General features: G+C 46.1%; 1 protein-coding gene across 1 annotated transcript in view; it reads left to right on the top strand.

Annotated features, from left to right (window-relative positions):
• The first annotated feature begins 5,632 nt into the window (after window positions 1–5,632).
• The window catches only part of COPG1 (COPI coat complex subunit gamma 1), a 30,076-nt gene continuing 9,486 nt past the window's right edge, over window positions 5,633–26,222 (top strand). The window contains exons 1-11 of the mRNA XM_063426238.1: window positions 5,633–5,772; window positions 17,020–17,072; window positions 21,864–21,944; window positions 22,258–22,329; window positions 22,470–22,549; window positions 23,229–23,304; window positions 24,410–24,502; window positions 25,001–25,087; window positions 25,196–25,353; window positions 25,523–25,656; window positions 25,821–25,888. Of these exons, the coding sequence (XP_063282308.1) occupies window positions 5,736–5,772; window positions 17,020–17,072; window positions 21,864–21,944; window positions 22,258–22,329; window positions 22,470–22,549; window positions 23,229–23,304; window positions 24,410–24,502; window positions 25,001–25,087; window positions 25,196–25,353; window positions 25,523–25,656; window positions 25,821–25,888 (939 nt within the window). The 5' untranslated portion in view covers window positions 5,633–5,735. The remainder of the gene's footprint in view (window positions 5,773–17,019; window positions 17,073–21,863; window positions 21,945–22,257; window positions 22,330–22,469; window positions 22,550–23,228; window positions 23,305–24,409; window positions 24,503–25,000; window positions 25,088–25,195; window positions 25,354–25,522; window positions 25,657–25,820; window positions 25,889–26,222) is intronic.

Here is a 26,222-nt window from a genome sequence, read left to right on the forward strand (position 1 = left end):
GTCCTAGTGGACGAACAAGTCCTAGCTACCATGAGGCGACACTGCTCCTCGTGGCATGTCTGGAGCCATTTTGGCGAGTCATTTACGGCCTGTCTCCAACAGTCAATATAAGGAAACTGGCCGTAAAGTTCAGGCCTACCTGATACAGCCACGTGTAAGCGCTGTACCAGAGTTGGATCCAAACTGCCACGTGGCGGCCATGCCGCAACCAAAGTAGGCCACTCCCTAGTACACAAAGTGACCAAACGTACAGGAGACATCTTTACCCCAAAATCACAAACTTTGAATCCCTTTTTAAAATTCTTAACCATACATCCTAAGGGATCCGGAATCGTTGACTGCGACGCACCCATATTTAACAATGGAACGTCGTCGACAACGAATACTATACACGCGTACTTATTCAACAGTCACACCCGTTTCCTCTGGCAACAGCACCACGTGGTACGGTTACCAAGTGAAACGTACACAATAACAATAATCACCCAGGGAATTCCCGTACACACACAGCTGTTACACCAGTCACTATATAATCAATATTATGCCCTTTGGCGTAACTATACAGTCACCCACGCTATAATTCTCTATATACGAATTACCCGTCTATAACACACCCCAGTAACATCGTCTTTTACAAATAGCGGTTACAGTACGGTTAGCATAGGTCAAAGCACAAGTTAAGGTCACAATACAATTATTAGTGGTTATGGTGTTAAACATGCAATGGACGACAATGATTAGTACTTATTATACAATGTCAGTAAATATACAGGGTTATGGTACCGTGCACTATAATACAGCAACACACTATTAACACTCTCGCTAGACGGCTGAGCTCGCGCTATCTAACAAGATATACACTTTACTAAAACAATCGTTAACACATTTACAATTCCCAACTAAACTATTGGCCAGTACCTTGAATGGACTACCTAAAAACAATCTACATACGTTTTGGTTAGCCACACTGCCCAATCACCACATATATAGCGAGCTAGAGAACCGAATTTACACAGACGCCTCTTAGTCGCACTATCAAAAGTCTAGTGGGTTCCAAATTTACACGCCTTCCCACTTAGCCCAGATAGGATGAGAACTAGCGAACCGGATTTACACAGACGCCGCTTAGTCTCCCGGTCCCTCCGACCTAGCGAACAAAATATACACCCTAGAACGCTAGTCTAGACAAGACACCGGTGTCCGGCTAGGGCTTATTTTACACCAGAGCGCCCTGCCTGACTAACCAAATCAAACGGTCTGACTAAAGAGCGTTCGATCGAGCGGTGCGCCTTCGCTCCTTCCCTCCGACAGAGGGGGCAGATACAGATTCAAAAACCCCTTTGGGCCTACCGTACAATCGGTATACCCCTAGCGGGTCCTGCCGTCTAAAACAGCAGTTATCTTACCTCCTCGTTCCTGAACCTGAGTTCACACTCATCGACGGGGACACCCCAGCACTTCTCACGTAGAGGCCGATGATCTCCTGGACAACAGACCAGTGGCGCCGAGACGAAGGGAGGTCCACGCAGAAGTTCAGGGGTGCAGCCGTAGAGAACGTGGGCAAAGATAGACCGTCTCACGCCTCTGCCTCTCAGCTACCGTTGAACGATGAGCTTCCCGGCCAATGCACCAAATGATACCGGAGAAACTGACGGAAGCCAAGCACAGAGAGATGGACACAGGTTTCTTCAGGAAGGAAGAGATTCTTTATTGGATCACCGATCGGGACTCAGAGGGACTAGCGTCACCAAAATACAGCAAAGTCTGAGCCCCGGACAATAGTGCAGGCTCCTTATATAGGCATATAACTCCTCCCATATTAAGCTCCACCCGCACATTCTCTTAACCAATCAACACAAATAAGAATTAACTTCCTGTTTGACCGCATGGCTTGTCCAGCACAATGGAGGAAGGGGAATACTATATCCTGTATTCTTGCACATGCTCCGTACACTACTGATCGTATCTTGCCACGTGCAACCAACTGATCGATACGTCAGCATATGCACGTACACATGCCACGTGGTAATCTCGGCCTACTAAATTTATTTTTACCGAGATTCCACCACACTAGTTTACCTAAATCATTTGCCATTTGGCTTATCCCTCCTGGAACATCAACCCTGTTACATATCTTAGTATCATCAGCAAAAAGACATACCTTACCATCAAGACCTTCTGCAATATCACTAATAAAAATATTAAAGAGAATGGGTCCAAGTACAGATCCCTGAGGTACCCCACTGGTGACAAGCCCAAGCTTCGAATATACTCCATTGACTACAACCCTCTGTTGCCTGTCACTCAGCCACTGCCTTACCCATTCAACAATATTGGAATCCAAACTCAAAGATTGCAGTTTATTGATAAGCCTTCTATGTGCAACAGTGTCAAAAGCCTTACTGAAATCTAGGTAAGCAATGTCTACTGCACCACCCTGATCTATAATTTTAGTTACCCAATCAAAAAAATCAATAAGATTAGTTTGGCATGATCTCCCTGGAGTAAACCCATGTTGTCTCTGATCTTGAAATCCATGTGTTTTTAGATGTTCAACAATCCTATCCTTTAACATGGTTTCCATCACTTTCCCCACTACTGAAGTAAGGCTTACTGGCCTATAGTTGCCCGACTCCTCCCTATTACCTTTCTTGTGAATGGGCACAACATTCGCTAACTTCCAATCTTCTGGGACTACTCCTGTTAACAATGATTGGTTAAATAAATCTGTTAATGGTTTTGCTAGTACACCACTAAGCTCTTTTAATAGCTTTGGGTGTATTCCATCAGGTCCCATTGACTTATTTGTCTTTACTTTTTACAGTTGAAATAGAACCTCTTCCTCTGTAAACTCACGTGTAATAAATGACTCATTTATCCTTTTTTTTAACAGAGGTCCCTTTCCTTCATTTTCAGCTGTAAATACCGAACAAAAATATTAATTGAGGCAGTCAGCTAGACCTTTATCCTCATCTACATACCTTCCTTCTTTTGTTTTTAATCTAACTAATCCTTGTTTTACTTTTCTTTTCTCATTTATGTATCTAAAAAAAGTTTTGTCCCCCTTTTTTACTGACTGTGCTATTTTCTCTTCTGTGTGTGATTTGGAAGCTCTTATAACTTGCTTAGCCTCTTTAAAAATGATACACGCCTTATCACCATGAAGGTCAGGCCCGCCAGCCCCTGTCGTTGTTTTACGTAATAGAATACAAGATAAACAACCAATAAACCATTAAAGTGACCCCTAAAGATACAAAACAAAACATAGGGGATAGTTGCCAAGCAGTGACTATAGCTGTGTTGGAAAATGTTTTCAAGTTCAGTTAATTTTCTCTCATTTGTATTTTCATTTGTTACCATTAAAAGCTTAAAGCAGATCTTTCACTTTCAGGAATCTTTGCAAAATAAGCCAAGACCTCCAAATGCAGAGTTTCATTAGTTGCAAGAGAACTTTTAGCTGACACTCTCAATCAATCAATGAATGGCGATATTGGCCACCACCAAAGGAGGCCAGCGCTCAGCATGACAACTCAAGAGGCAAATCATTGCAAAAACTTTGACCCTTTATCAGGGAAGATGAATTATGGAGAGATTTGGAAGTTCAAAATACAGTGCTACAGAGTTAACTTCTGCAGTCAGGCGTGTAACTGTTGTCAGTACCATATTTCATTTATTATATCTGTAGATCTATACATTTGTAAGTCAAGCTGCTTTGTGCAGGCCTCCCAACTGTCCCGCATCTGTTGGAACAATCTCTATTTCCTGTTTTTTGGGACAATAGAACAATCTCATTGTCCTGTTTTCTTCCCCATGTGTCTAGCACAGCACAGTGCCATTGCATAATTAGACACGTTTGCTGTATGTAGAGGACACTAGGGCCAAGCAGAGAGTGCTTTAACAGTACTCTCTGCAAGGTATTCTGTGTGTGCGCCAGACTGATATGTCCTGTGGGCTGATAGGTCTTGTGGGCGGGCATGTATTACCAGTTTAGGGATGTATTTTAGTGGTCATAGCACTCCTTCAAATGAAGACATGCATCTGGGTCTCTTTAGTGAAAATGTGATATAAATCTGCTACAATATTACCCCAGCTAGTTGAGATCCATTGCTAATAAAGGGAAACTTTAGCCTATTTATCCTGCAATTGGGTGGCTGCACCTTATGTCCTGGCAGTCAGTATAGAGAAAGCAGAAAAGCAGACATTAAACAATGTTTCTATCTCTGTCTCTATTTGAAATGTTTGTCTCGGCTTTGTTGTCATTTACAACATTTTTAAAGGGTCACTCCAAGCATCATAACTACTACATCTACTACCCCGCAGGGCTCCGATGCTCCCTGGCGGTCCAGTTACATGCTTTCGGCTGCTGCAGAGCTGCAGAAGCCACAGCAGTCAACATTCATTAGCAGAGAGGAACCAGTGTGCCAATGTTGGAATGTATGTTAAACAGACTACAGGCACCATAACCACTTCAATTCACTGAAGTGGTTTTGGTGCTTAGAGTAGCACGTTTAAAAGAAAACGGATCACCATATGAAAAAAGGTTAATATAAGTTGTGATGAAAGTAACTTTGCCACTGGTTTTTGGAGTGGCCTGTTTACCAGCCTCCTACCCTGTGACTATGGCCCCTGCAATAAACCTGGCTAAAATATTTTAAAAGGCTCTGTTCATATGAAGTATGTACTTTTGTACTCCAGACAGAGAGACCGACTGTTAGAACTAATTCTCTGGAACTGTTTTGGGCATGGGACCATGTGCACAGCCAGTCAAAAATAAGACTTAAGACTTCCAGGAAATTCCTGAACCCCTGAATTGGATTAGAATTAGTACAGTTACTGATTCAATTATCTCCCAAGCAGAGGGGAGGGATTGGTGCTCTGTGTGGGAGTGTCGTGCCTTGTAACCTTATTGTTATTGGTCTGTGAAGTTGCAAATCAGTTCCCCACAAGGTCCCTGTGGCGTACCCCTTGCATGGGGATTGTCATGTAAGGCCAAGTGTGGTTTCCATTAAACAGAGATTTGTTTAGCCATTCATGAAGTCTTGGCTCATGTTTGGGGGATTGGAGAACTACATACACTCTGGGGATTGCTATATCACAATACTCCCCTGAGTATAATCACTAGCTGTTATAAGAGCTGTTCCTGCTACGCTCTCTGGACTAGGAGAGGCCTACCCACTGGAAGCTGGACCCTGCCTGTTATGGTGTTCCAGTGCAGTGAAGCAGCGATTGATGGAGGTACCCGGTCGATGTGCCAGGTGTTCCATCACATAAATTATATGGGATTTTCAATGTATTATTAAGAGGTGTAATTCCAAGTAGTCCTCCTTTAATTTCTCATTTTAGTACTATATAAAGTGACCACTGGAGGGCGCTATAATACAGCTAGCGTTCAGACAGATTATAGTGCACTTCCTGGATCAGACTGCGCATGTGCTGTCGTGCATTCCTACCTATCCCTCTCCTCTCGCTTCGGGTTGATGCTTTCAGCTCCGCCCCCTTGCTGCGCACGCGGCCTCCGCAGTTCTCGCCTTTGTATACATGCGCCTTACAGCCCTCGCCTTGTGGCTGCACAGTGGTGATACCTGCGCGTGCTCGCAGTCGGCCCCGCCCCGTTCACTACGCCTGATCCTGGTACTCCGTGGCTTGTGGCTGCGCATGCGCGGATTGCGTTGTCAGGGGTGACGTGTCCCGGTGACAGCCTGGCAGGAAGTGGTCGTGCTCGCTTTGGTGCGGAGATGCTGAAGAAGTTCGATAAGAAGGACGAGGAGTCCGGTGAGCGGCCGGGGCAGGGGTTCCTCAATATAGTCTGTGTGAGGGTGGAGTGGGCTCTATATGGAGATATAACCAGTCAGGCCTGAGCAAGGGAGTTACCTGGGACTTCACAGCTCACCTGTCCGGTCAGCGTGTGGGTCTCTGGTATCAGGGACTGGCCAGGGTGAACGTGTGGGTCTGTGGTATCAGGGACTGGCCAGGGTCAGCGTGTGGGTCTGTGGTATCGGGGACTGGCCAGGGTCAGTGTGTGGGTCTGTGGTATCGGGGACTGGCCAGGGTCAGTGTGTGGGTCTGTGGTATCGGGGACTGGCCAGGGTCAGCGTGTGGGTCTTTGGAACTGGCCAGGGTGAGTGTGTGGGTCTGTGGTATCAGGGACTGGCCAGGGTCAGCGTGTGGGTCTGTGGTATCAGCGACTGGCCAGGGTCAGCGTGTGGGTCTGTGGTATCAGGGACTGGCCAGGGTGAGCGTGTGGGTCTGTGGTATCAGGGACTGGCCAGGGTCAGCGTGTGGGTCTGTGGTATCAGGGACTGGCCAGGGTCAGCGTGTGGGTCTGTGGTATCAGGGACTGGCCAGGGTCAGCGTGTGGGTCTGTGGTATCAGGGACTGTCCAGGGTCAGCATGTGGGTCTCTGGTATCAGGGACTGGCCAGGGTCAGCGTGTGGGTCTGTGGTATCGGGGACTGGCCAGGGTCAGTGTGTGGGTCTGTGGTATCAGGGACTGGCCAGGGTCAGTGTGTGGGTCTTTGGGACTGGCCAGGGTGAGCGTGTGGGTCTGTGGTATCAGGGACTGGCCAGGGTCAGCGTGTGGGTCTGTGGTATCAGCGACTGGCCAGGGTCAGCGTGTGGGTCTGTGGTATCAGGGACTGGCCAGGGTGAGCGTGTGGGTCTGTGGTATCAGGGACTGGCCAGGGTCAGCGTGTGGGTCTGTGGTATCAGGGACTGGCCAGGGTCAGCGTGTGGGTCTGTGGTATCAGGGACTGGCCAGGGTCAGCATGTGGGTCTCTGGTATCAGGGACTGGCCAGGGTCAGCGTGTGGGTCTCTGGTATCAGGGACTGGCCAGGGTCAGCGTGTGGGTCTGTGGTATCAGGGACTAGCCAGGGTCAGCGTGTGGGTCTGTGGTATCAGGGACTGGCCAGGGTCAGTGTGTGGGTCTGTGGTATCGGGGACTGGCCAGGGTCAGTGTGTGGGTCAGTGGTATCGGGGACTGGCCAGGGTCAGTGTGTGGGTCTGTGGTATCGGGGACTGGCCAGGGTTAGTGTGTGGGTCTGTGGTATCAGGGACTGGCCAGGGTCAGTGTGTGGGTCTTTGGGACTGGCCAGGGTCAGCGTGTGGGTCTGTGGTATCGGGGACTGGCCAGGATCAGGGTGTGGGTCTGTGGTATCAGGGACTGGCCAGGGTCAGCGTGTGGGTCTCTGGTATCAGGGACTGGCCAGGGTCAGGGTGTGGATCTGTGGTATTGGGCACTGGCCAGGGTCAGTGTGTGGGTCTGTGGTATCGGGAACTGGCCAGGGTTAGCGTGTGGGTCTCTGGTTTCAGGGACTGGCCAGGGTTAGCGTGTGGGTCTCTGGTATCAGGGACTGGCCAGGGTCAGGGTGTGGATCTGTGGTATCAGGGACTGGCCAGGGTCAGTGTGTGGGTCTGTGGTATCAGGGACTGGCCAGGGTCAGTGTGTGGGTCTGTGGTATCAGGGACTGGCCAGGGTCAGCGTGTGGGTCTTTGGGACTGGCCAGGGTCAGCGTGTGGGTCTGTGGTATCGGGGACTGGCCAGGGTCAGCGTGTGGGTCTGTGGTATCGGGGACTGGCCAGGGTCAGGGTGTGGATCTGTGGTATCAGGGACTGGCCAGGGTCAGCGTGTGGGTCTGTGGTATCAGGGACTGGCCAGGGTCAGTGTGTGGGTCTGTGGTATCAGGGACTGGCCAGGGTCAGCGTGTGGGTCTTTGGGACTGGCCAGGGTCAGCGTGTGGGTCTGTGGTATCGGGGACTGGCCAGGGTCAGCGTGTGGGTCTGTGGTATCGGGGACTGGCCAGGGTCAGCGTGTGGGTCTGTGGTATCGGGGACTGGCCAGGGTCAGCGTGTGGGTCTGTGGTATCGGGGACTGGCCAGGGTCAGCGTGTGGGTCTGTGGTATCGGGGACTGGCCAGGGTCAGCGTGTGGGTCTGTGGTATCGGGGACTGGCCAGGGTCAGCGTGTGGGTCTGTGGTATCGGGGACTGGCCAGGGTCAGCGTGTGGGTCTGTGGTATCGGGGACTGGCCAGGGTCAGCGTGTGGGTCTGTGGTATCGGGGACTGGCCAGGGTCAGGGTGTGGATCTGTGGTATCAGGGACTGGCCAGGGTCAGTGTGTGGGTCTGTGGTATCGGGGACTGGCCAGGGTCAGCGTGTGGGTCTGTGGTATCGGGGACTGGCCAGGGTCAGCGTGTGGGTCTGTGGTATCGGGGACTGGCCAGGGTCAGCGTGTGGGTCTGTGGTATCGGGGACTGGCCAGGGTCAGCGTGTGGGTCTGTGGTATCGGGGACTGGCCAGGGTCAGCGTGTGGGTCTGTGGTATCGGGGACTGGCCAGGGTCAGCGTGTGGGTCTGTGGTATCGGGGACTGGCCAGGGTCAGCGTGTGGGTCTGTGGTATCGGGGACTGGCCAGGGTCAGCGTGTGGGTCTGTGGTATCGGGGACTGGCCAGGGTCAGCGTGTGGGTCTGTGGTATCGGGGACTGGCCAGGGTCAGCGTGTGGGTCTGTGGTATCGGGGACTGGCCAGGGTCAGCGTGTGGGTCTGTGGTATCGGGGACTGGCCAGGGTCAGCGTGTGGGTCTGTGGTATCGGGGACTGGCCAGGGTCAGCGTGTGGGTCTGTGGTATCGGGGACTGGCCAGGGTCAGCGTGTGGGTCTGTGGTATCGGGGACTGGCCAGGGTCAGCGTGTGGGTCTGTGGTATCGGGGACTGGCCAGGGTCAGCGTGTGGGTCTGTGGTATCGGGGACTGGCCAGGGTCAGCGTGTGGGTCTGTGGTATCGGGGACTGGCCAGGGTCAGCGTGTGGGTCTGTGGTATCGGGGACTGGCCAGGGTCAGCGTGTGGGTCTGTGGTATCGGGGACTGGCCAGGGTCAGCGTGTGGGTCTGTGGTATCGGGGACTGGCCAGGATCAGCGTGTGGGTCTGTGGTATCGGGGACTGGCCAGGGTCAGCGTGTGGGTCTGTGGTATCGGGGACTGGCCAGGGTCAGCGTGTGGATCTGTGGTATCGGGGACTGGCCAGGGTCAGCGTGTGGATCTGTGGTATCGGGGACTGGCCAGGGTCAGCGTGTGGGTCTGTGGTATCGGGGACTGGCCAGGGTCAGCGTGTGGGTCTGTGGTATCGGGGACTGGCCAGGGTCAGCGTGTGGGTCTCTGGTATCGGGGACTGGCCAGGGTCAGCGTGTGGATCTCTGGTATCAGGGACTGGCCAGGGTCAGTGTGTGGGTCTTTGGGACTAGCCAGGGTCAGCGTGTGGGTCTGTGGTATCGGGTACTGGCCAAGGTCAGCGTGTGGGTCTGTGGTATCGGGGACTGGCCAGGGTCAGCGTGTGGGTCTTTGGGACTGGCCAGGGTCAGCGTGTGGGTCTGTGATATCGGGGACTGGCCAGGGTCAGCGTGTGGGTCTGTGGTATCGGGGACTGGCAGGGTCAGCGTGTGGGTCTGTGGTATCGGGGACTGGCAGGGTCAGCGTGTGGGTCTGTGGTATCAGGGACTGGCCAGGGTCCGCGTGTGGGTCTTTGGGATCGGGGACTGGCCAGGGTCAGCGTGTGGGTCTGTGGTATCAGGGACTGGCCAGGGTCAGCGTGTGGGTCTGTGGTATCAGGGACTGTCCAGGGTCAGTGTGTGAGTCTGTGGTATCAGGGACTGGCCAGGGTCAGCGTGTGGGTCTTTGGGACTGGCCAGGGTCCGCGTGTGGGTCTTTGGGACTGGCCAGGGTCCGCGTGTGGGTCTGTGGTATCGGGGACTGGCCAGGGTCCGCGTGTGGGTCTGCGTGTGGGTCTGTGGTATCGGGGACTGGCCAGGGTCAGCGTGTGGGTCTGTGGTATCGGGGACTGGCCAGGGTCAGCGTGTGGGTCTGTGGTATCGGGGACTGGCCAGGGTCAGCGTGTGGGTCTGTGGTATCGGGGACTGGCCAGGGTCAGCGTGTGGGTCTGTGGTATCGGGGACTGGCCAGGGTCAGCGTGTGGGTCTCTGGTATCAGGGACTGGCCAGGGTCAGCGTGTGGGTCTCTGGTATCAGGGACTGGCCAGGGTCAGCGTGTGGGTCTCTGGTATCAGGGACTGGCCAGGGTCAGCGTGTGGGTCTCTGGTATCAGGGACTGGCCAGGGTCAGCGTGTGGGTCTCTGGTATCAGGGACTGGCCAGGGTCAGCGTGTGGGTCTCTGGTATCAGGGACTGGCCAGGGTCAGCGTGTGGGTCTCTGGTATCAGGGACTGGCCAGGGTCAGTGTGTGGTTCTGTGGTATCGGGGACTGGCCAGGGTCAGCGTGTGGTTCTGTGGTATCGGGGACTGGCCAGGGTCAGCGTGTGGTTCTGTGGTATCGGGGACTGGCCAGGGTCAGCGTGTGGTTCTGTGGTATCAGGGACTAGCCAGGGTCAGGTGGTGGGTCTGGTATCGGGGACTGTCCAGGGTCAGGGTGTGGGTCTGTGCTATCGGGGACTGTCCAGGGTCAGCGTGTGGTTCTGTGGTATCGGGGACTGGCCAGGGTCAGCGTGTGGTTCTGTGGTATCGGGGACTGGCCAGGGTCAGCGTGTGGTTCTGTGGTATCGGGGACTGGCCAGGGTCAGCGTGTGGTTCTGTGGTATCGGGGACTGGCCAGGGTCAGCGTGTGGTTCTGTGGTATCGGGGACTGGCCAGGGTCAGCGTGTGGTTCTGTGGTATCGGGGACTGGCCAGGGTCAGCGTGTGGTTCTGTGGTATCAGGGACTGGCTTGGGTTTATTGCATGTATTAGAGGATGACCTGGATCTGTGTTCGGTACTTGGGTACCATGGCAATACTACTTTTTTTTTTTCCCATGAGTTATTGACATCCGGATTTGTCAGAGATATACATTTACAAACTGTTGCTGATTCTGCCAATAATTAAGTATATAGAGTGCTAATTTTCAAAATCTTTTTTTTATTGTTTAAATCACAGTTTGATACTGGTACTTAATTTTGGGATTCACAGAGTAGTGGTTCTTAAATGTTATCCGTGTGGGGACCCCCTTTAACCCCTTAAGGACCAAACTTCTGGAATAAAAGGGAATCATGACGTGTCACACACGTCATGTGTCCTTAAGGGGTTAAAAAAATTTTTTTTTTTTTTTTTTTTAATAATAATAAAAAGTGTGTGTGTGTGTGTATATGTATATGTGTTTTTAGTTCAAATTGCCTTAAGTAAGCTATTGTTATTCCTATTGGCAATATGTTACATCCTCGGGTCCAAGTTTTGTGTTTTTCTATTTTTTCTTTTATTACTCTGTATTTTACATCTCTTTTTCGTGCTTTCTCATTAAAGAGGCATTCCAGTCTTGTTGTGTTCAACCTTTTTTATGCATTATGTAGGCATTCCATTAAAATAAAGTTTTTTGCCGTTACCTCGGAGACATCAGAATGAGACAGCCCCTTCCTACACCAGGAATAGGCTTTACAAACCAGAACACTCTCTTATTATGTTCTATGTTTGTGTTTAGGAATATGGAGTTTAGGCTCCATCTGCAGTACAACTCATCCAATGTATGTTCTTTAACAGGGTTCTCATGAAACAATCTGCATCCAACATGTCACCACTACCCATAAAATCTTTCTTTATCTGAATAAGCTGAATACTGTATTTGCTTTTCAGTGCAAATAGAAAAAAACATATTTCTCTTTGACATTACTGCATTGGCTGAATTTGTACCCACTAGCCTCCGATTCATCTGTCCAACTTACAGTACAAATATAAACATAGCTTGATGCCTTTTGAAGCCATTGCATAAGCAACTTTATGGGATCCATTCAGGTCTGTACTGTTGCAAAGTGGGTATCTTCTTCCACTACGATGAATATATAAAATTACATTGAGGGTAACTTGGATCATGAGACTTGTTAACTTTTCAGATACCCCACTTATGTTTGCATATATTTATAATGTCGTCAACACTGTTTCTCCGTTGTTTAATATTCCACTCAGAATCCTAATGTAGTGAAAACAAATCCTCAATAATATGCAAGCTTGATGCATCATTTATTATAGAGAAGATCCTCAGGGATGTTGGTGTGGTTGCAAGCTTATTTGATAGAATCATTGCATCACTTATTTTGTATAGTCTGGATACAAAGGCTATTTGCAGTGGTGTGTCCCCCCCCCTTCCCCCCCCCCCCCCCCCGCCCAATAAAATGATGGTCAAAATGAATATTTTGGCTATGCCATTAAAAATAAAAGAAATAGGTGGAAGAATGCATGGGATCACTCCTGAACAAACCTAATTAAGCAGTGTAATGTTATTGCATTAATGTCCAGTGGCATTACAGGGAGAACATAGTAAGTGTCTATTAGTTTTCAATGAGATGCCAAATTAAATAATATACTATTCAGAATACCCTTACACCTTTTTTTTTTCTTTTTCTTATACCAATATGCTGACATTTGTGAAGCAACAACGCACAAGTTCTTTCATTTGTCAAGAAAATAATTTTAAAAATAAACCGCAAATGTCAGCCATTATAATATTATCAGGTATTGTACACATACATATATTTTAAGTCACGAACAAAAACTACCATATAATTTCATATACTAAAACAATAAATAGAAACACAGAATGTGTGGCAGGGTTGCCCCCTCCCTCCCCCCACTTTCACTGCTCAACTACTACCATCCAGGAACTATTATTGCACAAAAGACCTGCACCCACACCACACTTGAGGGCCAAACTCCCATCCCTTAACCTATTTCCCCTCTTTATTTTCAATTCTTTATTTTTCTGTGCAAGTGCTTGACAGACATATTTAACGTGCCACAACAGCACACATACGCTTATCATAGACAGTATCATGGCACATGTACATTGCACATTTTTTTTTATATGAGACATAACTGAGTAGAACACGGCATGAGATATGGAAAACATAAATGGTTGATACATCATACTTATCCAACTAACAATATACGTGGTAGGTTTAAGAGTTATCAGATTATGCAGGCTTAATCCAAGGATTTATGACATTAGTAATTGTATGATTTGATACAGAAGTAGTTGAGAACACAGGCAGACCCCATACAGTGTGATTGCCGGCCATGCAAGGATATAACAATAGAACAAGGTAGGTATATTTCAAACGTTGGTACATTTTAAGCAGTAACTAACTATCTTGTGACATGCTGGCTAGACATTGCTTAGGTAGGGCTACTGGAGCTGGGCATATCGCTGTCGGCTGACATAAGTCTGTGGGTGCAGTAGGTAGAACAGACAATACCGTTACGGTGCAGAGCAAGGGGTACTAGGTCTTAGGCGGCAAGGATTGAACTTAAGGCTGCAGTCTCTTGAGATGTGAAAGGTAGGCTGTGACTCAAAGTCAATGTACAGTGACAGGGATCTGCAGGCATTTGCAGGCATCTCGGGTACTCATCTGAGTGGCGGTTGAGCTTCTCCTCAATGGCTGGGGCCAACGTCAGGTGCAGTGCTTGTTAGCTTGATGTAGCATGGGGAGAGTGCCTGATGAAGGCTCCATGCGGTATACGCTCATGTCTCCCCCAGTCGCGGACCGAGGATTCAGGAGCTTTTCCAGCCCCCGGCTGTGGTAAGAGGTGGCATTGTCCCTGTATTTGCCCTGTGCCAGCCCGTCGTGCTCCTCCGCTATCAGGTCTGTCCTGGCGGCAGGTCGCGCACATGGCTTGCATGCGGCGGCCATCTTGAGGGGTGCTGCTTGGTTAGCGATCCGCTGCAGGGTGGTTGTTGTAGGCCCATAATGATGTTAGTGGCCGCCCATGTAGACCGGGATGACCCCCCCGGTCCAGAGGGGGGGGGCGGAAGCCAGACGCCGGCCGGAGACCCGGGAGAGCGGCCGTCTCGTCCCGGCTCAAGCCCCTACACGCTCCGGGTCCCTGTCAGGCCACTGTCAGTTCCAGGCAAGGTCTCAAAAGGCATCTTCGCATACCGCGGCAGTTGGGGATCAAATTGGTCACCTTCGTGATTTGTAGGTCAGATTTGGCCTGCAGTTAGCGCCGATTTTCCGGCCCCGGAGCGGGAGCTCAGACGAGGCACGTCTGATCCCTTCGGCGGTCAGGCCCCGCCCCGTATTTCCCCTCTTTAAACCCCCAGTTACGGATCCCATACCTTTACATTAGGTATATGTTTTTTTCATACAAGTAGAGGCAACAATAACATAACACCGATTCACCCGCTAACACCAAACCAGGGGCTGGGGAGACCAGTAAACACCAACCCCCCCGCACCTCTCCCCTTTAATTCTAGACACCCCCGGGTAACCGCACACCCCAGAATCTCAAGGGTACACACGATACCACATTAATCTAGAGCCATTTCCCTGACTGAGGGAGACCTACGAGTTCTGCTAAACATACAGACACCTCAGGTGAAGACACATTGGGGATCTCTAGTCATACACTGAGACGAAACAGGACCACCTCCAAACACGTGTCACGATTAACACTACTATACCTCTAGACCAAATGTCATGATAATGCCTATATGTCACGAACATCAAAGCTATACCCCCTGAAAAACTGATATACTATGGTTTTGACTGTCAAAATTGGACATACTTGAATACGATGTATCCAAATACCTACAAATAGTTAAAGGATCACTATAGTGTCAGGAACACAAACATGTATTCATGACCCTCTAGTGTTAACACCACCATCTAGCCCCTCATGCCTCCATAAATATAGCAAAATCGTACTGTATTCAAGCCAGAAGCTGTAGATCTGCATGCTGTTTGCCTAAAAAAAAACACAAGCCGTCTGCTGACATCATCAGAAGTGATAGCCTGATCCAATCACAGTGCTTCCCCATAGGATTGGCTGAGACTGACAAAGAGGCAGATCAGGGGCAGAGCCAGCATGATTCAAACACAGCCCTGGCCAATCAGCATTTCCTCATAGAGATGAATTAAATCAATAAATCTCTATGAGGAAAGTTCAATGTCTGCATGCAGAGGGAGGAGACACTGAATGTTTGGATGCATTTTAGGCAGTCATGACCCAGGAAGGATCTCTAACAGCCATCTAAGGAGTGGCCAGTGAAGTTATCACTAGGCTGTAATGTAAAGACTGAATTTTCTCTGAAAAGACAGTGTTTACAGCAAAAAGTCTGAAGTTAATGATTCTACTCACCAGAACAAATTCAATAAGCTGTAGTTGTTCTGGTGACTATAGTGTCCCTTTAAAGGACCACTATAGGCACTCAGACCACTTCAGCTCAATGAAGTGGTCTGGGTGCCAGGTCCATCTAGGGGTAACCCTGCAGCTGTAAACATAGCAGTTTCAGAGAAACTGCTTTGTTTACACTAGGATTAATCCAACCTCTAGTGGCTGTCTCATTGACAGCCGCTAGAGGCGCTTCTCACTGTGATTTTTCTTAGTGAGAAGATGCCAACGTCAATAGGAAAGCATTAAGAAATGCTTTCCTATGGACTGCTTGAATGCGCGCGCGTCTCTTGTCACGCATGCGCATTCGACGGAAGGAGATGCCCGGTGCTGGAGAAAGGTAAATATTTAACCCCTTCCTCCCCTTTAGCCCGGCGGGAGTGGAACCCAGAGGGTGGGGGAGGGGGAGGGGGGCAAAGACCCTATAGTGCCAGGAAAAAGAGTTTGTTTTCCTGGCACTATAGTGGTCCTTTAAGAGTACAGCAGAATTCAGATAACATGGAAGTGATAGAGGAGCAGTCAGACCTGTCGAGAAATTGAGGACAGTCTACAGGATAGAACCATGATAAGCTCCCAGTTGTCCTCATCCTTTAACTCCCAATTTACTTTCCAAAATGTTCCCTACCCATAAAAGGCTGGTAGTCAGTACCATAACAACATATTAAAGGAGTTTTCATAACGAAGAAGAAGGGGGGGAAGGCACAAACAGAGGAATACAGAATTAAGAGCAAAAATATGCTGGATGCATTCTGACTCTATGGACAGGCTTCATTCTCTATAGTGACAACCACCACATGAAAACAGAAAGAAAAAATATGTGCTTCTTTTGGATATCAAGGCAATGCAGTACTTTATTAACCACCAAGAACTTAATTTCAGAGCAGTGTATTGCAAAATTCTATAACCTAAAAACAGCTTAGTGTTTTAAGTTAAAAAAAAATGGTAAGAGGATTTAAATACATGCAATCACATACTTTAGAGCAGAAACGGCTCTGTTTAATATAGTACTCTTTTGCGGCACTGGAAGAACTATTGCATTTCATTACACTGAGAGGGTAGTGTATGCATGGAATAGCCTTCCAGCTGAAGTGGTAGAGGTTAACACAGTGAAGAAGTTTAAGCATGCATGGTATAGGCATAAGGCTATCCTAGCTTTAAGATAAGGCCAGGGACTAATGAAAGCATTTAGAATTTTTTTTTTTTTTAAAGTTTCAAAATTTTATTGAATATCGACATACAGGCATTCCATCAGTACAGTGTATGTTTACATTAGGAACATAGTAGACTTCAGTTGTTGTACACACAGTGTCAAGCAATCTGTCTGTCTGGAAAATGCACTGTAACAACACTTCGTTAACTGATAAGGGATACAGCATTGTTTAAACAAGAAATGAGGGGCTACTGCTAAATCTGCCGTTGTAGTGTAACCTTCTTTTGTTTTTCTTTTCTAATTAAGTCTATTGCTGAGAGGGTTCCCACCAACTCTAAAAGAGTAGAGGGTGCTTCCTAGGCCTTTCATGTTGATACCCATAAGAACCAACTATATGCTACTCTATCAGTTCTTCCAGTTTTTGCCTTGCTTTTTTTTCCGTCACATTTGACACAGAAGTTTACAGCCAGTTTTTCTTGTCTAAACGCATTTTAGCTTCCTAGCTAGATAGAGGAATCCCGGGCGCATCAAGTCATTGTTCCTTTTCAGATTTCCTGATTTTGAAGTTGATCCTTTATCAAAGGGAACATTTTAAATACAGACTTATTCTCTGGGGTTCAATTGACAGTGAAGAAGGAAGATTTTCTGGCAACTTGTTGAGATGTAACATGTCCTTCTGTAGAGCTGGTGATGTGACAAGCCCAAAATTTGAAAGCTCATTTGTGTTTGTATATTTCAGGTGGCGGCTCCAATCCTTTCCAACATCTGGAGAAAAGTGCAGTGCTTCAGGAGGTAAGATGTTCCGTTTGTGGCTATTTGTATGTTTTGTTAAAAATTTACAGAAGTTGTGAGAATATGAACTAACCATTTTACAGCTGAAGATGATCTTTCCAAACCCTCCAAGTGGATGCCGTACAGATGGTCACTAAAAGGCATGGCATGACAACCAGTGGTGTATTTTGGATCTGTGCTGCCCTAGGCATGACGAAACTCGTGCACCCCCTAATTTACATTTACCACACCTCTTCCTGTTAAAGACTAACACACACACTCTCAGAAACACTGACATACACACACACTCTCAGAAACACTGACATACACACACTCTCAGAAACACTGACCTACACACACTCTCAGAAACACTGACATACACACACTCTCAGAAACACTGACATACACACACTCTCAGAAACACTGACATACACACACTCTTATACATTCACTTACAGACACACACAGACGCCCTCACAGAAACACACTCACTCAGACACACACTGACAGACAGACATACACATACACACACACACACACATTCCACCCCACCCCACCCAACACTCACAGATTATTTTTTAATTTAAAGCCACCCTGCCTCCCTACCCATTGGGAAAGCTGGGTGGATTTTTTTTTTTTACCTGGGGTCCCGTGGGGCTGGTGGCCGGGCTGTTGTGGAAGGCAGGCGTGTAGGCAGTCGGGTGTCCAGTTGAGGTCTAGGCAGGTGGCGAGGGAGCGCTGGTTTGTGAGTTCTCCCTGCTCAGCTCACTTGCGCGCCGCAAAGTGATGCTGGGATCCGGGATATGACGTCATATTCCGTCTCCCGGCATCACTCTGCGGCACGCAAGGGAGCTGAGCAGAGGGAGCTCACAAATCAGCGATTTCTCGCCGCCTGCCTGGAATTCAGCTAGCTGCCTGCCACCAGGCTAACAAGGTTTTTTTTTTTTTTTTAATTCTTTATTTTTGTTGTGCACAAATTAACAAATAGTTTCAATACGTCACAGCAGTGGTAGCATGATATATGGTGTTTCAACATACAGCGCATAATGTGACGTGAGATTTCTGCACAGTTTTTTGTTTTTAAAAAATCAAGGAAAAGAACATGCATCAAAGACTAAACCTTCATGACTAGATGCTACTTGTAGGGTTATGCGGCATAAAATGTGATGTGGGTGTGACAAGCTGCATAATATTAAGACTAGTTAGAGCTGTGACCCATGGCACCATGGATAATATTCAATAGGTACCTAACAGTATACAAGATACAACGTGGCACGGGTCTGGCACATAGGGAAGAGAGTGAGGCCGGGAGAGCTAGTTATGTGTGAGTGTAAGTGATTGTGTAAAGTTTAACAGGTTTGTTCAGCCTCAATCACAGGAACAATCAGTGTAATAACCTTCACAGTAAACATAACGTGGCATATGAGCAGGCAACACATTTGTAAGTTCTATTAAAGATAGTTGAGTCAGTGAGGGAAACATAACATTTCTGCTTATGTGCATTACTCCCGTCTGGGTCATGAGTATCCATTGTAGAGGCAGGGTAGCTATCCTTTACATTGTGTTTTACCACGTTAAGACAAGTAAAATCATAAGAAGGAACAACAAAAATGAATAAAGAAAAAACAAACGGGAAAGGAACGTATCCCAAAAGTCAATTCACTCTGGTCACATGGCGGCCCCTAGTTTGTGGTAAGAGTATAGCTATATTGCCCACTGTAATTGTGGGGTTAACTGTACGGGGGCCATGAGTCCCATAGAGTCTTGTCATATTCACCCGTCAGCCAGTGTCCCGAATGGTCATCTCTCCGGGTCGTGGCGCGCTGGTCAGGCCTTCCTTCCGCAGAACAAATCAGTCGGTTAGTGGGCAAGAGAGGTGTTTGGTAGTCCATTTTTTAGACTTGTGGGTTGTTGCACTCGAGTGTGACAGACTGGTGAGTGTATAGTGGCTGATTCAGCCTGTCCAGATGCATATTCAAACCATAGGAACAAAACTGTGGAGCGGCAATAAAACAGAATTAGGTTTTGTAGGTGTTCCCGTCTGGAGCGCTCAGGTAGGGACTACTGTCCGTGTAGTGCGGGCAGTGCCTCTTGGGACAAAGGTCTCTGCGGTGGCCGGATTCCACTCGTGTGGTTTGGAAGGAGCTCGGGACTGTTGTAGCGAGTCTGGTGGGAGGCCCAAAGCGGCAAGGTGCGTCTTCGCTTCCTGCAGGTCCGTTATAAGGTAGGTATTTTCACCCTGGGTCACCTGAAGTTTGTGCGGGGAGCGCCACTGGTATTTGATGGTATGTGCGCGGAGCAGAGTGGTGAAGGGCCGTAGAGTTGCGCGCCAGGCCACAGTCCCTCTAGAGAGATCTGCGTAAAGTGAGAGGGCCATGTCTTCGAATGTGAGGGGTGTGTTACCTCTGGCGGCGGCCATCACAGCCATCTTGTCCTGACGCTTTTGAAATTTGATAATTAAGTCCCTGGGTGCCGTCTGGGGAGCTGTAGGCGGTTTCGGGATTCTGAACATGCCGTCCAGTACAACCCCTTTGGCCTGCTTCGGCGGTAGTAGTTTGCTAATTAGACGCCGTATAAAGTGGGGAAGTTCAGACTCCGGGACCGTCTCTGTAATGCCTCTAACCTTTATGTTTTGGGCTCGGCGTGAGTCTTCCAGTGCCGCCATAGTCTGTTCCATCCTCAGGTGCTGTAGTTGTAGCGTTTGCACCTCCTGCTGGAGCGTGGACATTTGTCTCGTGTGGTTGCGACAGTCTTGCTCCACAGTGCTCACGCGATGTGTTAGGCCCTGAATATCTTTTTTCATTTCAGCCATATCGCCCTGTATGTTTCTGCGGAGCTCCGCCAACAGCTCTCTCATCTCAGCTTTAGTGACCGGGGCAGTGTCCGGCTTTGCTTGAGGCTGTGTCAGGGTGTGCATTGCCGGTGGGCATGTCTCCTCAGGCTTGGAGAGACCTTCGTCGGAGTCTACAAAGTCATCCATGTAGGCGTCTAAGTCAGGCTCCGGAGCGCCACGTGCTCGCCACCATAGATCCCCTATGCTGGTGCCCGGCCGGGGCGGGTCAGGTTTTGGCTTTTTATGTTTCCTGCCCATTGGTGTGCCGCCTGTTGCAGTAGGTGGACTTTGGTAGCTTTTTGGGGGGTAAAAACTTCGAATTTCGCTTGATTTGGGCCTGTAAATCTCGGAGCTCTCCAGAGATGCGACCAGTCCGTTCGGCTGTTGGCTCCGCCCCCCCGGCTAGCAAGGTTTTTGCCAGGGCGTTTAGGGGTGGCGTTTTTGGCGGCAAATACAGCACTGATGACGACACACTCTGTTGCGAGTGTAATTTGGGGATTCCAGTGTCTTAGTCAGTATCTGTGGACAGTACTTCCTGCAGAGTCCCTATTTGTAGCCTTTTATCTGCCATCAGTACTTTCTTCATGATATTTGCACTTTAAAATTATGTTTTAAGTCATAAAGGAACAGTCTGTTCTCCTTTCTGTTTTAGATAAGGTTATCCCTGTTATTTACTGGTAATTATCCTCTGTGAGCACTTAAAGTAATTAGAGCTCAGGTTTGCCTTTTGTGTTGACACTGTGAGGGAGAAAGTAACTTATCTGTATCTGGCTCAGTGGAAAGTCTTTCATTTTATCCATGTCGAAGAAAATGATTCCCCTGTAGTGTCTTCATTGTACTCTGTTATTAGTCAATACAATTGAGGCTGAGCTACATTGACAGGGAGATAGAACAACCAGAAAGCTGGATTTTATTTATATTATTGAGTTTTTTTTTTGTTTTTTTTTATAATTTGAGTGGTTTTAGCAAGTCAACACATAGAGTACATGTAGTAAATATGCCATCACATTTATTAGGAGGCATTAGTACGAGTTTTAAAACCAAATTTTTTTTGTATTTTAGTAGTTACAACTAGAGACATGTCATTGCATAACATAAGATTGATAACATGAGCAGTAGTAAACATATCACTTCTCTCAAATGCAAGACTGATGAGATAACATAAATGTTTGTAGAAAATGTGCAAGATGTGAGGAGGTATAAGAGGACATATAACTAGGCATAGTAAAAAAAACATATAAAATACTAGAAAGCCGTATAAAATATATTTGCCTGTCAAAGAGTAAAAACACACTTGCAAGTAACAGGTGCTAAGCATTTAGCCAATGCTGCAGATAGGCCACATTGTAAAGCTTGCTCCAAGTCCACTCACAAGATTATGGACCTTGCTTCCTCTACCCCATACTTGAGATAGAAGAGAAATTGGTCTACATAGACTGGCATATTGGTTCCCTAATGTTCCACCTCTCCAAGTCCTGGTTTTAGTGAGAACCGGCACCAAAAGTCCACTGATCTCTTGAAAGCTGTATTTTGGTTAAAGGAACACTCCAAGCACCAAAACTGCTATGGTTAGTAGTGGTTATGGAGCCGGGAGGGCTTTGGCATCGTTCCAGGAGTAGTGAGACCATTTTCAAATAGTTTGACAACTTACCTAGGGTTCACCGGGTGACTGTCACAGCCTCTTCCGTTAGCTCCTCTAAGCCCTGCCTTGTATGGCCGTCTCAATCGCTGAGCTTTCTCGGCTAATGAGCAAAGCAGTGCACCACGAGGCTTATCCCAGTGCTGGGAGCTTTAGTGGCAGAAGAGAAGAAGACACCCAGTAAAACCTGTCAGTGTTTGCAAATGGTTTAACAACTTATCCTGGAAGTGTACCATGGCACTATTGTAACCATATCCACTACAGTGAGCTGTTTTGCAGTTCACCAACACATTTTCATACTTTATTTAAGACCGTAATATATATATTTTTTTATTCTTAGGCTCGCTTGTTTAACGAAACTCCCATTAACCCTCGAAAATGTGCTCACATCTTGACGAAGATACTATATTTGATAAACCAGGTATATTCATTTTATAATTTATATACAGTTTTCATGTTACAGCTTTTTACCTCTATTTTGTTAGGTGTTTGGTTTTACACAAGCAACTATATATACATGGTTTGTAGCATTATAGCCACGTATAGACTGATTATACACTTTGCAAATGTTGATGGGCAGGTATTTAGAGCAAATAAGAATGTTTTATGTCCTTAAAGTACTAGTATAGGGCTCTCTAATTCAGAGTTAAATAGGTAAACTCTCATGCAACACACTTTTCAGACAGTCTTATATTTTATTTTGTAAAAATGTGTTTTCTATTCCTGTCCTCTAGGGGGAGCATATGGGTGCCACAGAAGCAACAGAAGCATTCTTTGCTATGACCAAGCTTTTTCAATCAAATGATGTAAGTGTGTTGAATCACACATTGTAATAGTCAATTAAACATTAACAATCAAGATAAATGCAGTATGGAATTATAAAGAATAGACAAATGAAAACATGGTACCAACATTAACAAATATGTTCTTTCTTTTACCTGGCCAGCCGACACTTCGGAGGATGTGCTACCTCACTATAAAGGAGATGGCCAGCATTTCTGAGGATGTGATCATTGTCACCAGTAGGTGAGTTAGCAGATGGATGTCTGTATAGCCTTGGCTTGAGAGAAACAAAATTCACATTTGGTTATTCCAAATGCAATACAGCTGTCATTGACTGACTGGGGAAGACTGTATTAAAGTGAAGCAATTATTGTGAAAATCAGTGGAATTATTCAGTTGGTTTCCCTAACAATTGTTTACAGAATATTCCCTTTTTATGTTAATACATTTTTTTCTAAATATCTTCCAATTAATTCAGTGAAATCCCATTATATCTCTATTTACATGTGTCGTTGTAGACCATTGCCAATTGGCTCCCACTGTATGGAGAGATTCTGTTTGATTATGCTTCAATTACAATATGTCATATATTAGAAACTTTCTGCATGATTCTATTTTCATTTAAATCTGTGCCTTATAATTGTGGCGGTATTCAATAGAATGTAGTGGGATGATAAATCCCAAAGACTAAACATAAATCAGATTATTTGAATGTCTGACATGCAACCACAATAATAAATAAAATGTTCTGAAAATGTTTAGAATTGATTGATACAAAATATGGAATGTTTGTTTTAAGAGTTTTTTTATGCAAAAACAAAGTTAAACACGGTTACATTTTCTTAGCTATATTTGATACAATACATTTTACGCTGTCTTTTAGAAAAAAAACAAAAAACATGCAATAAATGTTATTTTCCAGTTTAACCAAAGATATGACGGGGAAGGATGACAGTTACAGAGGACCAGCCGTGAGAGCATTGTGTAAAATCACTGATGTAAGTTTCATATACGCTTTGTTACTTACTTACTGTATAGTAGATGTCTTCATCTCAGAGATTGAGATTATTAGCGTTCATAAAACAATACCTTTAAGACACTCCCCCCAGTACTTCTTGATTTGTTTTAGAATCGTTTAATCTGTCTAAGTTTTTACAGTATGAGAAAGCATGTCATAGTATAACTTTTATCTAGTTTGCAAACTTTAATATGACAGTGTATTTTGAAATGGATTTCAAGTTTCATTTATTGAAATAAAACCATACACACAATGTAGTCTGTGTTCCTTTATATTACAAAAGTTACAACTCATTATTATTTATTACTAGTATTTTACTTTGAGATTCGGCTACAAATGTATCGCAGTTGTATCACTTTAACAGAAGCCAGTTGCAGTGTTAGTTCTAAACTATTCCAGTGTTTCTATGTATTTTAGGAGCGCCTGTCGCTTCTATTTCATGAATTAAAACACTTGCATGATTTAATAGAAGCAACCAAGCTTTTTTTTTTTTTTTAAAGCTCAGTAGAAACCCCAGGGTTTAAACCTCTGCACAACAGAGGCCAAAGGCATCCATAAAACCTCTATTGAAAGCATTGGGAAACCAAGATTAGCAAAAAAGGTACCTCCGCTATTTCCTGATCTCTCGACATGGCTCTGAAAATGGAGCAAATCATGAGATTTTGCTGCAAACAGAAAACTAGAAGAGACAATATTAATTATTTATGAGATTATTTTGGATTTGCGAGGTTTGATTCATTAAACAATCTCCAGCTTGGCATATTTGTTTATATGTTGAATTCTTATATTCTTCATCTAATGGAGATTCTAAACTATTTGTAGCTTTTATGTGTGATATGGAGTTATGCTGATATAATCTTTTATCTCTGTTCCAGGAGAACTCCACCTTTATTATGTAGGCTCGGGGCAGTGCTTGCCATTTTGCAGTTGCTTGCAATTAATGATTTAGCAAACTGGGAAAATGTACTTGTACTAATGCCTTCTGAATTTTTTGAAGTGCGCAGTAGATATCCTACATAACGATGTGTTTCTTAAGCTGTATGGGGCTGGTCACTTTAAATAATTGATGTTTATGCTTGCTTTAGAGTACTATGCTGCAGGCTATTGAACGCTACATGAAACAGGCCATAGTGGACAAAGTGTCTAGTGTATCCAGCTCTGCCCTGGTATCTTCGCTGGTGGGTATATAGGTGTTATTTAAAGAAAATTTTAAAATGTTGAAATTTAGATTGAAATATTTAACACTTCCCCTAATGTAGCTTGCATAACTCAGTGTGTATAATTATAGATTTAGATTTTCATTTTAAGGACTATATAGAAAATGGGTCCAGTAACATGTTGTATCATCCTTTTAGATGTCTAGTGGTTGTGTTTGGTACTACTAGTCAAGAAAAACATGTCCCCCCCTCCCAATACCTCCAATTAGAACAGCCTCCCCTAGCCAACCCATTGACAGTAAATCTTTACATAATGAGACAGAAATTTGCATACCCTGATTTTGTGATATTTTCTAGTCATTCTCCAATACCTCTGCTTGACTTAAAATGCTTCATCCACTTTCTGGACCCAGCAAAACAGGGATATTTTTAATAAACCTTATTTGTTCTGGTGTTTTGTTTTTGTTGTGCGTTTTTTGTTTTTATTTTCTTAATGATTGTTTGGCTCTTGACCCACAGCACCTACTGAAGACCAGCTTTGACGTTGTCAAGCGCTGGGTGAATGAGGCTCAAGAAGCTGCTTCAAGTGATAATATCATGGTGCAGGTACTGACAGACATCTTACAGGCGACTTGATTTAAATAGATTTATTTATTTTTTGGAATGACTAAGTGGAGCACCTTCTGATTTGTCAAATTGGCTCTTCTCTTTAAGTATCATGCTCTGGGACTGCTGTATCATGTGCGCAAGAATGACCGACTATCTGTCAATAAGATGCTGAGCAAATTCATGCGCCATGGTCTGAAGTCACCTTTTGCCTACTGCATGTTGATCCGGGTGGCAAGCAAGCTTTTGGAGGAAGAAGATGGAAAGTAAGTAAGATGAGGAACTTGCAAGTTTCCTATTCTGCCATGATACCTGCAGCATTGATTCTTTGCATGACAACATCCCAATTAGTTGTTTATTGGTATTGCCAATTGATGTCCAAGATTATTTCACAACACATTTTGTCTGTTAATTTGTATTTATTTTCCTTTTAAGTCGGGACAGTCCTCTATTTGACTTTATTGAAAGCTGTCTGAGAAACAAGCACGAAATGGTTGTATATGAAGCCGCATCCGCCATTGTGAATCTGCCTTCTTGCACTGCTAAAGAACTTGCTCCTGCCGTGGCTGGTGAGTCCCACTTGCAGTTAGTTATTAGTGCAGCTACTTGCACAGGCATACAATAACTGCTTATAAGATGTGAGTGTTTTAATATGCACAAGCATGCTTTTACGATCTGTATGTAAAACATTGTGGATTTTAAGTTGTTTAATTTTGGATTTTCTTTTGTGTAGTGTTACAGCTGTTTTGCAGTTCTCCTAAAGCTGCTCTTCGTTACGCTGCAGTGCGAACACTCAATAAGGTACTGTAATATTTGTGAGATTTAGTAGCCTCATCAATGCTCCAGTTACGAGACTAGTTGGCTATTTGTTCTAGTATTAAACGATGAATAATTGTAAAGGTCTGTCCCAAGTAGGGCTATTGTAGTCTTGCATGCCTCCTGATTCGGTGAGATTCAGACCCAACTTTGGGCTTCTATCTCAGGTTTGTTCCCTGGTAGTGCCCAAGTAATTTTGAAAGTTTTATTTATTTTTTTTGAATTAGAATTTCTGTGAGCCACCTTGTTTGCAAAATAAGTAGGTTTTCCATTCCTTTTAAGCTGTTTTTATATGGAGACCAGGTATTGGCTGAAATAT

This window comes from Pelobates fuscus, chromosome 7, assembly GCF_036172605.1.
Source record: "Pelobates fuscus isolate aPelFus1 chromosome 7, aPelFus1.pri, whole genome shotgun sequence".
NCBI classification, from domain to species: Eukaryota; Metazoa; Chordata; class Amphibia; order Anura; family Pelobatidae; genus Pelobates; species Pelobates fuscus.